This window comes from Armigeres subalbatus, chromosome 1 (assembly GCF_024139115.2).
Source record: "Armigeres subalbatus isolate Guangzhou_Male chromosome 1, GZ_Asu_2, whole genome shotgun sequence".
NCBI classification, from domain to species: Eukaryota; Metazoa; Arthropoda; class Insecta; order Diptera; family Culicidae; genus Armigeres; species Armigeres subalbatus.
Genome location: NC_085139.1, coordinates 220,973,844 through 220,987,686, shown reverse-complemented (window position 1 = coordinate 220,987,686; position 13,843 = coordinate 220,973,844). Strand labels below are relative to the sequence as shown.

The 13,843-nt window shown below is 42.6% G+C and overlaps 2 protein-coding genes across 2 annotated transcripts in view; one reads left to right on the top strand and one right to left on the bottom strand.

Moving 5' to 3' along the window:
* Positions 1-13,843, bottom strand: part of LOC134205796 (amyloid protein-binding protein 2) — a 67,054-nt gene that overhangs the window by 34,106 nt on the left and 19,105 nt on the right. The window lies entirely within an intron of this gene.
* LOC134218618 (uncharacterized) lies at positions 888-2,877 on the top strand. Its single transcript, XM_062697722.1, has 3 exons — positions 888-990; positions 1,226-1,480; positions 1,777-2,877. Exons 1-3 carry the CDS (start codon positions 889-891, stop codon positions 2,875-2,877), a joined length of 1,458 nt encoding a protein of 485 aa, XP_062553706.1. The 5' UTR covers position 888.

The window sequence follows — 13,843 nt, the reverse complement described above, 5'->3', positions numbered from 1 at the left end:
AGGACAAAAGGTCGAAAGGGACAAAACGTCGAAAGGACAAAACGCCGAAAAGGACAAAATGTCGAAAGGATAAAACGTCGAATGGGACAAAAGGTTGAAATGGACAAGAAACTTCAACGGAGAAACGTGATCTCGCACAAAACAAGTTTTATTCAACTTCTTTTCTATCTCTAACAGAACCATCTAGATATTCATAAGTTCGATGGGTAACGCAAAAAGAGAAGTATTTTTTCTGAACTTCATCTTTTTGCATGTAGGTAAATAGCAAACTTAATTCCTTATCATATCTGAGAAAGCTTGTTCCCTTAATCCGTGCAACAAATCGTATCCAGTCAGCACAATTACGATATCCGTTTACCCAAAAGAAAGCAGCCAGCTTCAACCTTTCAGAATACCGCATTGTCTTCGAAAGCAGAATCTGTTTGATGAATTTAGGCCAAAGGAATACTGGCCCGCAACAGTCTTGAACTTCAAACAAAATATCGGTAGAATATTCATTTTCGCGATATACTTTGGACATTTCTTGTAGTAAATTATTCATGGCTCACAAATCGGAACAATTTCTGGAAATATGGTTTGACATTATTTACTAGCCCATAGTATACAATGAAAAAACTCACCAAGCTCTTCTATCAACTATCTATCACTGTCACCAAGACTATACAGAACTAGCGAGTGAAGGTAAGTATTGACTATTTCCAAACAACAAAACAACAACTTGGATACAGTGCTATAGCCAAGCAACGAATCTTGGATATAATAGTATAACCAAGAATCGATCGTTAGAAACGTACATAGTAACAGTCAACAAGATCAGTAACTCCATGAAATATTTTTTCGTTGATTGAAAATCATTCTCAAGCTGTTCGTGATTGGATTAAGTCAGAAATGGAAGATCACGTCAAAGCACGCAACTATGAGTTGCTGACAAGCAATAAAGGAAAGCCAAAATTAGCTCTGGAAGGACACCTGTACCACCTCAATAAAACTGTAAGTACTAACTAATTCAAATTAGTTGTTATCAACCACTCCGTTTGTCTTTTGCCTTCCACGAATCACAAGCCGCACGCTAAATGCGCACAACCTATTGAAAGGCCCCGAGCCAGTAAACCTTTCAAAGATGTGCGCGCTTAGGTCTAAATATACTGCTTTTAACTCTTTCGGCTTTTTTGGAATAGCAAGTAACGGCTACAAACATTATCATTCTGATTTTACTATATTGCAGGTAAAAGACACTTACTATTGGTCATGTGTTCAGAAGCGATCGAAGGAAAATCGGTGCCACGGAAAAGCTTTCTCTCGACTGGTCGACAACCGCCATGTGTTCAACCAAAGAGGACAGACGGAACACAACCATTCGCCGAATATCCTGCAGGTGGAGCGAAGTAGATTCCGAGAATCGTTGAAACGGCGAGCGGAAGCAAATAGTGAACCTCCCCTCGTTACCATACGTCACTGTTCCATGGAAGCATCTATTGAAGTAAGTGTATAATGTATTACTTTCTATGCATGGTACTCACGAAAAAAATGCTAGAGGATGTTGCACAACATCCAGATCATTATTCATTAAATACTCAAAAAATATTCATTGGCAAGTCAAGGGCAAAGATTTCATGTAGTAGATATGATCTGTCAAAAAATCCTAGAGATGTCACGACTAAGTCATGCCTAAGATTTGTCCTAAAAAGTCACATTTGCTACGTAAACAAAAATATTCTAGTTTCCAAATGTTGAAAGCTTATCATTATATTAATCTATGTAACGTCTGTTCAACAGGTACAAACAATGATCTCCGCAGCTGCACAAAAAAAAGTTTGTCAACGATCAAGAAAGCTTGAAATATTTCCTCCTAATCCGGCAACAGCAGAAGAGTTCGAGGCAATAGCGGAAAAATTCAAAAATACTGGAGATGGCACTCCGTTTCTATTGAGAAACCTTGCAACTCAAAGCGGCCGACTCCTAATGTTCTCAACAGCGGATAACATCAAACGCCATGCAACATCTGATGTATGGCTAATGGATGGCACATTCGACACGGCCCCAGAAAATTTTAAACAAATCTACACAATCCAGGGATCCGTCGGAAACAGGTTGTTACCGCTAGTATATTACTTTCTTCCTTGTAAGTCGGAGAAATGCTACTCCGAAGCATTCGAGGAATTGTTGGATTATGCAGGAGAACTAGGTGTTCACTTGCAACCAAAAAGAATTGTAACCGATTTTGAGAAGGCTGCGATTAACGCGGTTTCAGCTCTTTTTCCACGTGCAAAGCAGCAAGGATGCTTCTTTCACTGGACACAAAACCTGTTCAAACGAGTCCAGAAGACTGGCTTGAAAGGCGATTTTTCTAGCGACAAAAATGTATACATGTACTTCAAGAGAACGGAAGCTCTTGCGTTCGTCCCTCCTAAAAATGTGGTGCAAGCGTTTGAATGCATCAAAAGGAGCAGCCCACCTTCAATGGATGATTTTTTTCAATATTTGGAAGAAATTTACGTTCATGGTTCAGTAAAGCGTACTCTGAAAAGTGGAAATGTCCTACGTAATCGGCCTATCTTTGACATTGAGTTTTGGAACGTCTACGAAGCAACTCTGAGCAATCAACCACGTACAACAAACCGCCTAGAAGGATGGCACAATCGATGGAAAACCGGTGCAGGATCCGCACATTGTTTTTTTGAGGTAATCGTCGAACTACAAAGGGAACAAAAAATGACGGAGGGCGAAATCTTAAGAATGCTGCAAGGATCACCCGAACCCAAAAGGAATGCAAAACAGATAGAAAAGGATGAGAAGCTGCTGCAAGCCGCAAAGCAATTTAACAGCAAGAATATTGAAGATTATATAACTTCAATCGCACTCATTCTTAAGGAATAATATAATGTTATAGTTAAATTTGTAATAAGTTTGCTTGTAAACAAATAAAAATATGCATAAAAATTACATTATGTTATCCTTTGATTATAAGAAATATTGCTTCACAGTAATTCATCCTTCTTTAAAAATCAGTCTTTCTTCATAGTATTGCCTGATAATAATGTCTCATCGTAACTTACTGTTGGAAAGCATCCAACTTGCTATTAACTTGTTCTTGATCAACCTTTTGTCTCTTTCGACGTTTTGTCCTTTCGACCATTTGTCCCTTTCGACGTTTTGTCCTTTCGACCTTCTGTCACTTTCGACCTTTTGTCCTTTCGACCTTTTGTCCTTTCGACCTTTTGTCCATTCGACCTGTTGTCTTTCGACCTTTTGTCCTTTCGACCTTTTGTCTTTCGACCTTTTGTCATAGATTCGCGTACAACATCGTCGCAGGCGTTCCCCAGGGCAGTATCCTCGGGCCCCTGCTTTTCAATCTGTTCACCTCCGACATGCCAGAACCTCTAGAAGGCGGCATTCTGTCTCTGTTCGCAGATGACACCTCCAGTGTCTACAACAAGTGATCAGAGTGCTTGTGTGCTTGTGGCAAAACTCCAACGAGGCCTGGATATCCTGACACAGTACCTCACCAGCTGGAAGTTCTGTATCAACGCGGCGAAGAACCAGGTCATCATTTCCCCCACTCTAAATCTCCTAAACATGTTCCGCCGGGGGATTGTAAAATCATCCTCAATAGCACGACTGTGGAATGGGCCAATGAGGCCAACTACCTTGGCTTGACCCTCGACAGCAAGCTTATTTTCAGGCAGCAGGTTGACAAAACGGTGACAAAGTGTAATGTCTTGTTGAAACTACTGTACCCTTTGATCAACCGTCGGTCGTCATTGTCCCTGAAAAATAAGCTTGCTGTCTACAAGCAAATCATCCTCCCTGTGATCGAATACGGCATGCCGGTCTGGGAGAGCTGCGCTAAAACCCACCACCTCAAACTTCAACGGGTACAAAACGAATTCCTGAGGATGATCCTCAACACCCCTCCCAGGACAAGAACATCCGAGGTCCACCGTCTGGCCGGAATAAAAACCTTACATGAACGCTTTGGTGAGTGTAAAGAAAAGTTTAAGGTCCGTTGCTTGCACTCGGACCAACAAGCGCTTAGGGCGCTAGTTCCAATCTAGGTTATCAAATTTTTATTGTAAATATTAGTGTACATAGTAGTTAGGTTATCAAATTTAAAAAAAAACACTAGCGCCTCCTGAAGGCCGTCATGATACATTATATTTTAAAAATTAAGTCAAACATTATAATTATAATAATAACAATAATTGAAATTGAAGTTGGAGGGCCAACCGGCCGATCACTGTACATGTTCAAAAATTAATTGTAGAACCAAAAATGTTTTAAATAAAGAAGAATTTTACTACTACTACATTCCACTAAAAAGCTCAAAATATTTTTTTTCATCAATAATCGATATGTTATCATTCAAAATCACATTGAATAACAAAAATCAGTTTTGAATTTCAGTAAATTTGATAACAACAGATAGTAAATCATAATTGTAAGTTGTACAAGAATTTTAGTATTTTGTGTATTATTTGATTGTTTCAAAAGGGATGCTCATCTTGCCCCATATGCGATAAATTATTCAAATCTTTTTAATTAAGCATGGTCAAACATTTTACTGTGAATATTTTACATACACATACATTCACTAGATACAAATATTTTTTTCATGATACGTACCCTTTAATGTACACAAACATAAGTTCAAAAATATTTTCGCATTTTTTTATGGGCCATACTGTACAATATGAGTAATTAGTCAAATTTTTTATTGAAAAATGTTCATGTTTTTAAAAACTTTATTTTCTAATGTTGATTTCTTATAAGAAAATTCAAGTTTTCCACAACTTTTGCTAATTTATCTTCATTTATGATCATCATCAATTTTATTTTTATAATATTTTTTGGACTATACTTTAGCAGTGTGCGGGGTTATTTAGAGAGAAAATAGCATAATAGCGGTAAAATTATGGGCTGCTCTTCTTGTCCCGGGTGGCGATCTTGCCCCGTCCTCCCAGTCTTTGCTTGACTACTTGACTGTCTTGGGGTAATGAAATGTTTCGTGCGGTTTGTATCTCGGCTGAGTATAGAGCTCTTTTTCAACCATTTGCTTAAATCTAGGAAGGCGCCAAACTGTTATCGCCATTTGAAAATCGTTAAAGAATAAGCAAGGTTCCTGAAGGATAGAACCCTTAGGCTCGTTCATTTTCGCTCGCACTAGAGGAGTAGAATTATCGCGGATTTTGAATTCTTAAGATATAAAAATTTTCAAAAGTGGAACGTGTGAACCTTCAATTCAAGAACAGTGGTTTTGAAAGCAAAGTGTCATGAAATAAATCTTTTGGTGTCTTCCAGATAGAAGCTAGTTTCGTCAGTGCGGCTGACTATTGCGCGATTTTTCTCTATTCTATTGGAGAATTTAAACCAGACAAAAAAGATAACTCGTGTAGATAGATTTCAATTAGTTTTTGACTAATATTCGCCATTCGCGTTGAACTTGCAACGCATAGGCGCTTTTTTCGTACGAGCTGGAATTTGGAAAGCGATCAGCGGAGTCAGTTAGGGGTTCCCGTCGATTTTGTTGAGGGTCGCAGAGCGACCATTCGACCTCGTGTGTCCGCTAAGGCCCCCCTTTCGAGGTAGCTAAACGGAGAGGAGTGAAGTTCGCCAGCCAGTCGAGCGAAACTGACCCGACAGTCGCCAAAAACTGTCGTAGAACCACCCGTACGCTTCAACCCCCGTTGATTAGGTTCCGAGAGCACGGTCCCCGTACGTTGCTAATTATCGTACGCTGGACCGAACCTGAACCAAGAGAGCTCCCTTTTAGTCCTCTCCCGGTGAATCGGAAAGGTACATGAAGCCGGGTTGAAAGGGAAAGTGGGCTACTAGCTCGAAGGAAGGTTATTCCGAACGCTCTCGAAGATCTAAATTCGGAAGTCTTCCGTCCAGCCGCCACTTCCTCCACACCTTTAATTCGGCCATTTTGTGCACGAGCTCACACCGCCATCTTATGGAGCAGCAATCGCCCACTGGTAAGCCGCCGGTAACAAGCCGCTCCGAGGACATCGACGTCATCAACGCGGTCGGACGTCCTCAGCACCCCATCGGAAAGTCATCCGCTTTCGGCACCCCGCCAGAAAGCCAACCGTCTTCGGCACCTGCCGGAAAGCCCTCCGTCTTCGGCACCCTGCCGGAAAGAACTCCGTCTTCCGCACCCACCGGAATCCCGCCATCGCTACGAAAATCCTGCGCAGGTACGTGGAAACATTGTTATCATGGCCAAGGCCATGAATAGTTTCCCAGGTTTAGCTTAAGCCCAGTCTAGTTTACCGTCCAATCCGAATTAACCTTTTTCTGCAATTAATCATTGAATTGAATTAGAAGATCTGAATACCAATTGATTTTATTTTCAGCAATTCCGTTTAGAACTTACTGTTGTCCTACGTTTCCTGTAGTTTCGTCGGTAGATTGGTTTTCTTCAGACTTATATTCCTCTGCGGTAAGTGAGTACAATAAATTCTAGACTAAATTGTAATTAAAACCTGATTGATGTTGATACGGGAAAAGTTTCGAACTGTTTGATGATACATGTTTGGAAAATATAAAAAAAATTAGATAAACTTCCAAATCAATCAATCAGATTTCAATTACAATTTGTCTAGAATTTATCGTAAGCATTTTAAAATTATCTTCCCATGCCGTGCTGTAGGATCTGTCAAAGTTAACACCGTCGTGTGTTTTCTTCTTATTTTTACTTGAATTTGCCTACTGATTTCTTGGAGATGTTAATACCAGACACAAATTCATTTTTTCATTCATTATAACAAATAAAAAGCATTGATGCCAGCTGCCCAGCAGCATTAGGTACTACATAAAAGGACATACACGATCCGCTATCGGAGTTTTCCAGCTTATCTTCAACCAAATTTTGACTAGAGACAATTTTGACCTGAACCTTCCAAAACAATGTCTCTGGTTGCTTGGCATTGTTCGTACCGTTGTTCCGTTCAAATTGAATATTAGTTTCGGGTTCTTTAAAACATCGGATAACCCTGCTTCTACAAAGTATTCCCGGATTTCGGTAAAACACAAATCTTATTAAAAAAAATTTCCGGATAAAGCTTGGAGAAAAAAAACGTCTCAATTAAATGGGTTCGAAAACCCATTTTTAACATTATCCAACAACCACTTAACAATTCGTCATTCACCATCAACTGCCAAAAAATACGTTTTCCCGGCATGAGTTCCTATAATCTTTACGCGTAGAGTTAGAGTAGTAAACGGAATACTTTTCGGTCTGGCTGCATGTACGATGTGCCTTTTCTTGCTCATAGATTTTTTTTATCACGAACGGAATTTTCGAAATCCATCATCTAGACTCATAGAACTCAATAAGGAACGAGTAGATTTATTATGTATGTATCCTTATTATTATTTATGTATCCTTACTCCGGTCAAGATATTTTTCACTTTTCAAAATTTTCTATTGGTAAAATACAGACGATATGGTAATACACTATGATGTTACCAAAAAATTTCCAGGGATGAGCCAGCCTAGGGCTGCTGCAAGTACAGTAGATACAAGTAGAGATACTGGATAAACAATCAAGAATCAAAAAACATAATCACAAAAATTGTGCACGACATAAAATATGGCCAGTTTTAACTATAGAAAATAAATGTATCGTAACCGATTGAATGAAGCCGTGATGGAAAGGGCTATTTTCGGTACGGTGTGAATCACATTATCATATCGGAGGAAAAAATCAAACCCCCATCAAAAATAGATAATTTCAACAATCAACATTAGTCAAAAATATGAAGAAGCACCGCCTGGCAGAGAAAAATCTCTGTGAATTCGCAACGTACATAGGCTGCTAAAAGTGCTGATGAATGAAGCTTGGACTCACATGTACCGAGCTCGAGTGCAGATAATCTTATCTGGACCAGGGCGCAAATATTTGACTTACAGAAATATATAATTTTTCGCATCCAAGTGAATCAGTTTGACTTCGCTCCGGACTATGTGAGATATTTAGATCACTTTATCGTCGCGGCTGTGTTACTACGGCTGTGTCGCAATTCCCGAAGCAAACTTTCTGCGAGATAGTTCAAAGTCTCATGAAACGAAAATCGTTCTGCTTCCAAATAATACAATCACCAAATCCAATTCGATGCCTGTCAGAGATAGTCTGCTCGCTTTGCGAATTCAGTGCGGGAATTGAGGCAGAGCCTAAACCTGACATACATAATGTATCAAAATGATATCGGTCCACGAATGGAACGCCTAACTGCGCATTAATTCCACGTCTCTCCCGCGTTGGCGAATTGGGTTTTACCAACCGAAAATTAACACTTTTGGTGCAGCACGTAGTCGCCTTATTTCGAGATTTCCTTCCGAAGAAGCTAAGCACTCGTAGGATAAGGGGCCTCCCTTAGCCGTGCAGTGATATGTGCGGCTACAATGCAAGACCATGCTGAAGATGGCTGGGTTCGATTACCGATCCGGTCTAGGAAATTTTGCCTGGAAATTCATTGAAATTTCCATTAGAAAAAAAATCTTTAGTATTTCCTATTTCATTCTTTAATAAATTCCCGAAAAAAATCGACCAACAAAATTCATATGGTTTTATTAAAAAAAATCCGATGGAGTTCCTGGAGTACGTTTCTAAGGCATTTCCGGAGAAATTTACAAAGGATTTTTCAGAGAATTTTCCGAAGGATTCCCTGGAAAAATGTGAAAAGGAATTCCTGGCTTAATTTTCTAAGAACCGATGCCAGCGAAAGTGGTACATAAACCATTTTTGTCAATTTTGAGTTTGTAACACCAACGGCTTCTATTTGCAAAGATCTAATACGGGAATAACGGAAAAGTGATTTTTGGCAACACAATCTGGAGATATGCACATTTTATTTTCTGGTATATATCACAATGGCCATTTCGTTGCCAGAAAAAGAGGTACACGTACAGTTCCACCCACTAAAATCAGCTTATTTCGGCAACATGACTGTTTTCACAGCAGATTTTAATCCTATTTTGAATTTCAAGATAGTTTACTGCCGTTTAGAATGATTTTTAAAATGTACATGTACCACAACGTTTTTCGGTTTTTCAACGTTTTTCGGTTTCTGTTTCCTTCTGTCCCCATTAATATTGGTACATGTGCAATTTGTTCCAATAAACTTGAAATTTTTCGTAAACTTCGCTTATTTTTCACTACTATCTTTAGGCACATCAGTCATAACATGTTTAGTCGCAAAAAATTGCAAATATGAATTTATTATTCAATGTTTTTGGGAAAATGCGTCGTCTGAAAAATTTACTCAATGTAACATGTACCACTTTCGCTGGCACCGGTTCAAATAAAGCCTGGAGTTAATTGCGGGAGAAGTTCTCAAAGGAATTTTCAAAGGATTTTCTAAAACATATTCCGTAGAAATTATGAAATCAATTTCCGAACAAATTCCTTAAGGCAGTTCCAAAGAAACTCCTGCATAAATTTCTGATGAATTTCTCCCAAAGGAAATTCCGAAGGTAGTCCTTAACACGCCGAATGTCGAGATCAAATTTGAAGGAAACTCAAAACTAACTCTTTTGCCCAACTCATGTAGTTTCATAATACTGGTGTTTTGTGTTTCTAAGGATGCTCAACTTTCCCCTGGAAGGCCTTGAGTCAGGACACTGCCAATAAAAAAAATGTAAAATTCGGGTTTACTTAATATAATTTAGCATAGTTTAAAATTATTCCTGAGGAGATAGATTACGTAATACAAACAATATTCCTACAGAAGTTCCAGGTTCTCCAAATCGCTCTGGAGCTCAGATCAATTGAACACGTTTTGTATCACACCGACGTCAATCAATCAAGCCCACACATGTCCATAAAGTCTTTGTGTATAACTTGCAATTCAATCATGCCTCTACCGGGTGTCTTAAGTTCTCCACACTGTTCCGGAGTTCAGATCATTCGGTCTACCAGGTCAACGGAGTCAACCGCTTAAGCCCACACATTAAGCCCCCATGTTCACGTAGAATCGGATTGATTAGCTCTTTCGCCCAAAAATGATTTCGCTCCAAAAAGCGTCAAAACCCAATCGAAGTGTATTTTATGTTTAAGTATGGATTTATTATCCATTGTTTTAAGTAAAGAAAGTTAATTTGATGAATTTAACGTACAACAACACGTAGAAATCATGCAATGATGCTAATCGCGAGTCGAATCATGAACGATTCTTTGGGCCATGAGTCGGGTGGGGTTTGACTCGCGCATGATTTGAACCTAGGATGAGATTTGAAAATTTGAGTTTTTCTCAACACTGGTCATAATAAATCTTGGCAGAACAATTGATCTGAACTCCGGAACAGTTTGGAGAACTTAGAACAACTGGTTTATGTATTGGAAACCTTGTTTCAAGATCCCCGGAAACCTCCTTTCGAAGGGCCCGGAAGCATCTTGTCAAAAGGCTCGCAAGCCTTCCTTCAAGAGGTTCAAAAGCCTCCTTTCAAGAGGACCGAAAGCCACCTCTCAAGATGCCCGGAAGCCTCCTCTCAAGATGCCCGAAAGCCTCCTTTCAAGAGGCCCGCAAGCCTCCTTTCAATAGGCCCGGAAGCCTCCTTTCAAGAGGCTCGAAAGACTTATTTCGAGAGGCTCGAAAGCCTTTTTTCAAGAGGCTCGAAATCCTCATTTCAAGAAGCCCGAAAGTCTCCTTTCAAAAGGCCCGCAAGCCTCCTTTCAAGAAGCCCGGAAGCCTCCTTTCAGGAAGCCCGGAAGACTCCTTTCATAAGGCCCAGAAGCCTCGTTTCAAGTGGCCCGGAAGCCTCGTTTCAAAAGGCTCGAAAACCTTCTTTCAAGACGCTCGAAAACCTCCTTTCAAGAGGACCGAAATCCTCCTCTTAAGATGCCGGGAAGCCTCCTTTCAAGAAGCTCGAAAACCCTCTTCCAAGAGGCTCGAAAGCCTCCTTTCAAGAGGCCCGGAAGCCTCCTCTTAAGATGCCCGGAAGCCTCCTTTCAAGAGGGTCGAAAGCCTTCTTTTGAGAAGCTCGAAAGCCTCCGTTCAAGAGGCTCGGAAGCCTCCTTTCAAGAGGCTCGGAAGCCTTCTTTCAAGAGGCTCGGAAGCCTCCTTTCAAGAAGCTCGGAAACCTCCTTTCAAGAAGCTCGGAAACCTCCTTTCAAGAGGCTCGGAAGCCTTCTTTCAAAAGGCTCGCTAGCCTCCTTTCAAGAGGCTCGGAAGCCTCCTTTCAAGAGGCTCGGAAGCCTCCATTCCAGAGACTCGGAAGCCTCCTTTCAAGAGGCTCGGAAGCCCCTTTTCCCCCAGGACCGTCAACCTCCTTTCACGAGGCATAAAAGCCTCCTTTCAAGAGGCGCGGAAGCCACCTTTCAACAGGCCCAGAAACCTCTTCTCAAGAGGCCTGGAAGCCTCTTTTCAAGAAGCCCGAAAGTCTCCTTTATAGAGGCCCGGAAGCCTACTTTCAAAAGGCTCGAAAGCCTCCTTTCGAGAGGCCCTTGAAGCATCCTTTCAAGAGGCTCGAAAGCCTCCCTTCGAGAGGCCCGGAAGCCTCCTTTTAAAAGGCATGGAAACCTCCTTTCAAGAGGCCCGAAAGCCTCTGTTCAAGAGGCCCAGGAGCCTTCTTTCAAGAAGCCCGAAAATCTCCTTTCAAGAGGCCCGGAAGCCTCCTTTCAAGAGGCCCGGAAGCATCCTTTCAAGAGGCCCGGAATATTACTTTCACGAAGACTGAAAGCCTCCTTTCAAGAGGCCCGGAAGCCTCCCTTCAAGAGGCCCGAAAGCCTCAATTCAATAGGCCCGGAAGCCTCCTTCCAAGAGGCCCGGAAGCATCCTTTCAAGAGGCCCGGAAGCCTCCTTTCAAGAGGCCCGGAAGCCTCCTTTCAAGAGGCTCGGAAGCCTCTTTTCAAGAGACTCGAAAGCCTTCTTTCATGTGGCCCGGAAGCCTCCTTTCAAGAGGCCCGGAAGCCTCCTTTCAAGATGCTCGAAAGCTTTCTCTCAAGAGGCTCTAAATCCTTCTTTCAAGAGGCTCGAAAGCCTTCTTTCAATAGGCCCGGAAGCCTCCTTTTAAGAGGCCCGGAAGCTTCCTTTCAAAAGGCCCGAAAGCCTCGTTTCAAAAGGCCCGGAAGCCTCCTTTCAAGAGGCCCGGAAGCCTCCTTTCAAGATGCCCGAAAGCTTTCTCTCAAGAGGCTCAAAATCCTTCTTTCAAGAGGCTCGAAAGCCTTCTTTCAATAGGCCCGGAAGCCTCCTTTTAAGAGGCCCGGAAGCCTCCTTTCAAGATGCCCGGAAGCTTCCTTTCAAGAGGTCCAAAAGCCTCCTTTCAAGAGGCCCGGAAACCTCCTTTCAAGAGGCCCGGAAGCCTCCTTTCAAAGGCCCGGAAACCTCCTTTCAAGATGCCCGAAAGCCTCCTTTCAAGAGGCTCGGAAACCTCCTTTCAAGAGGCTCGGAAGCCTCCTTTCAAGAGGCTCGGAAGCCTCCTTTCAAGAGGCTAGGAAGCCTCCTTTCAAGAGGCTCGGAAGCCTCCTTTCAAGAAGCCCGGAAGCCTCGTTTCAAAAGGCTCGAAAACCTCCTTTCAAGAGGCTCGAAATCCTCCTCTTAAGATGCCGGGAAGCCTCCTTTCAAGAGGCTCGAAAGCCTCCTCTCAAGAAGCCCGGAAGCCTCCTTCCAAGAGGATCGAAAGCCTCCTCTCAAGATGCCCGGAAGCCTCCTTTCAAAGGCTCGGAAGCCTCCTTTCAAGAGGCTCTGATGCCTCCTTTCAAAGGCTCGGAAGCCTCCTTTCAAGAGGCTCGAAATCCTCCTCTTAAGATGCCGGGAAGCCTCCTTTCAAGAGGCTCGAAAGCCTCCTTTCAAGATGCCCGGAAGCCTCCTTCCAAGAGGTTCGAAAGCCTCATTTCAAGAGGACCGAAAGCCTCCTCTCAAGAAGCCCGGAGGCCTCCTTCCAAGAGGATCGAAAGCCTCCTCTCAAGATGCCCGGAAGCCTTTCAAGAGGGTCGAAAGCCTTCTTTTAAGAGGCTCGAAAGCCTCCTTTCAAGAGGCCCGGAAGCCTCCTTTCAAAGGCTCGGAAGCCTCCTTTCAAGAGGCTCTGATGCCTCCTTTCAAAGGCTCGGAAGCCTCCTTTCAAGAGGCTCGAAATCCTCCTCTTAAGATGCCGGGAAGCCTCCTTTCAAGAGGCTCGAAAGCCTCCTCTCAAGATGCCCGGAAGCCTCCTTTCAAGAGGTTCGAAAGCCTCCTTTCAAGAGGACCGAAAGCCTCCTCTCAAGAAGCCCGGAAGCCTCCTTCCAAGAGGATCGAAAGCCTCCTCTCAAGATGCCCGGAAGCCTCCTTTCAAGAGGGTCGAAAGCCTTCTTTTAAGAGGCTCGAAAGCCTCCTTTCAAGAGGCCCGGAAGCCTCCTTTCAAAGGCTCGGAAGCCTCCTTTCAAGAGGCTCTGATGCCTCCTTTCAAGAGGACCGAAATCTTCATCTTAAAATGCCGGGAAGCCTCCTTTCAAGAGGCTCGAAAACCCTCTTTCAAGAGGCTCGAAAACCCTCGAAGCCTCCTTTCACGAAGCCCGAAAGCCTCCTTTCATGAGGCCAAGAAGCTTCCTTTCAAGGGCCACAGAAGCCTCGTTTCAAGTGGCCCGGAAGCCTCGTCTCAAGAGGCTCGAAAACCTTCTTTCAAGAGGCTCGAAAACCTCCTTTCAAGAGGACCGAAATCCTCCTCTTAAGATGCCTCCTTTCAAGCGGCTCGAAAGCCCCCTTTCAAGAGGCCCGGAAGCCTTTTTTCAAGAGGACCGAAAGCCTCCTTTCAAGATGCCCAGAAGCCTCCTTGTAAGAGGATCGAAAGCCTCGTCTCAAGATGCCTGGAAACCTCCTTTCAAGAGAGTCGAAAGCCTTCTTTTGAGAGGCTCGAAAGCCTCCT